Here is a 1,975-nt window from a genome sequence, read left to right on the forward strand (position 1 = left end):
CTCAAGTGATCCTCTTGCCTCAGCCTCCCAAGTACCTCGGATTGCAGGCATGCGCCACCACACTTGGCTAGTTTTCATATTTTTTGTAGAGGTGGGGGTCTTGCTATATTGCCCAGGCTGGTCTCGGACTCCTGGCCTCAAGCAATTCTCCCATCTTGGCCTCCCAAAGCTCTGGGATTATAGGCGCATGCCGCCGTATCTGGCCTGAGTTATTAATATCTTGTTTTGGTCATGTTCTGAAAATGCTGGGCATTCTTTTCCCTCTGGACCTGACATCTGATCAGGACACTGTAAAGGAGCTTGTGCAATGACGTTTCTTCCCCGATGTGTGATCTCCTTGATACGTGGTTTCGCAAGGTGTGCGGTGGTAGGGAGTTGATACGCTTGTCAGTCCATTTGAATCTCATGATGGCATTGAATGTGTGTTTCCCTTTTGCAGTGAACCTGGAGACCATGTGTGCTGATGATCTGCTATCAGTCCTGTTATACTTGCTTGTGAAAACGGAGATCCCTAATTGGTAACATTTTCTGTTAAGATGCTCTTTTAAAAATGGCAGCGCTTGACCGGGCACGGTGGCTCACGCCTGTAATCCCAGCACTTTGGGAGGCTGAGGCAGGTGGATCACGAGGTCAGGAGATCGAGACCATCCTGGCTAACGTGGTGAAACCCCGTCTCTACTAAAAAATACAAAAAAAATTAGCCAGGCATGGTGGCGGGCGCCTGTAGTCCCAGCTACTCGGAAGGCTGAGGCAGGAGAATGGCGTAAACCCGGGAGGTGGAGCTTTCAGTGAGCCAAGATGGCACCACTGCACTCCAGCCTGGGCGACAGAGCAAGACTCCGTCTCAGAAAAAAAAAAAAGGCAGCACTGCACTGTGGTAGTTCTAATATAACTCTAGGAGAAGCCCACCTTCAGTTGGATACCTGTTACAAGCCAGGTGTGGAGCCTCCCCCGCTTCATCCATCCACTTACAGATGGGGAAACCAAGGCCCAGAGAGCTTATGTTTCTTGTTCTGGAACGAGTGTCTAGGCAGTGGTTGAGCAGAAAGCTGATTACCATTCTTTCTGGCCCCGAACCCATCATCTTCCCCCTGGAACCCACAGCTCAGTTGACAGTAATCAGCTTCCTAAAGACTATTTCAGGGAACTAGCTAGTCATTTTACTTGTGTTCCTAATCGCACATGCTCTGCAGAGAGACCCAGGGGAGCGTGGTGGTAGCTCCCTGAGTGAACCGACACTTTAGGTATTTGGTCAGTCGCCCGAGCCAATAATACTGTTTTTGCAGAAGTGTGACTTGAATAGACAACAACGTAACTTTTTTCTTCCTTTCATTAGGATGGCAAATTTGAGTTACATCAAAAACTTCAGGTTCAGCAGCTCGGCAAAGGATGAACTGGGATACTGCCTGACCTCATTCGAAGCTGCCATTGAATACATTCGGCAAGGAAGCCTCTCCGCTAAACCCCCTGTAAGAGCTCACCCCTGCCCTGGCCTTCCTTTGTGGGCATCATGGTTCCCTTGATAGGGTGCTGGGGTTGGTATGTGGGCAGAGGTTTTCTTAAATTGCCTCCCAGGAATGGGGCCTCAGCTGTTTGAGGGCTGTGAGTCTTGAAAATCACTCAGTGAAAACACCAAGCCCCCAGTTGGTGGTAAAAGTTGGTGGGTTATCATTGGGATTTTCATTGTTAATATCCTACTTCATTAGTCCCCGTCCTCTCCAAAGACATGTGGGTACAAAGGGAAGCCAGAAGCAGGGAATTTTGATTTCTTGACCTTGATATTCAAGAAGTGATGTCACGGAATCCCTGGGCTGTCGCCTTTCCAGCCGGAAATCTCTGTGGCTGGTAGCTCTTTTGCCTGAGTTTTGTTCAGGCCTGCTGGGCTTATTTCACCCTCCTGGCCTGGTAGGCTGCACTTGGCTTGCGCTGCTGGCCCAGATCCCATGCCTGCCGAGGGCCAGCCAGGTGTGGAATG

The 1,975-nt window shown here is 49.9% G+C and overlaps 1 protein-coding gene across 1 annotated transcript in view; it reads left to right on the top strand.

Annotated features, from left to right (window-relative positions):
* ANKRD27 (ankyrin repeat domain 27 (VPS9 domain)) overlaps positions 1–1,975 on the top strand; it is a 132,931-nt gene that overhangs the window by 71,089 nt on the left and 59,867 nt on the right. The window contains exon 12 of the mRNA XM_011995283.1: positions 1,337–1,469. Within this exon, the coding sequence (XP_011850673.1) occupies positions 1,337–1,469 (133 nt within the window). The remainder of the gene's footprint in view (positions 1–1,336; positions 1,470–1,975) is intronic.

This window comes from Mandrillus leucophaeus, unplaced genomic scaffold (assembly GCF_000951045.1).
Source record: "Mandrillus leucophaeus isolate KB7577 unplaced genomic scaffold, Mleu.le_1.0 Scaffold48, whole genome shotgun sequence".
Lineage (NCBI taxonomy): Eukaryota > Metazoa > Chordata > Mammalia > Primates > Cercopithecidae > Mandrillus > Mandrillus leucophaeus.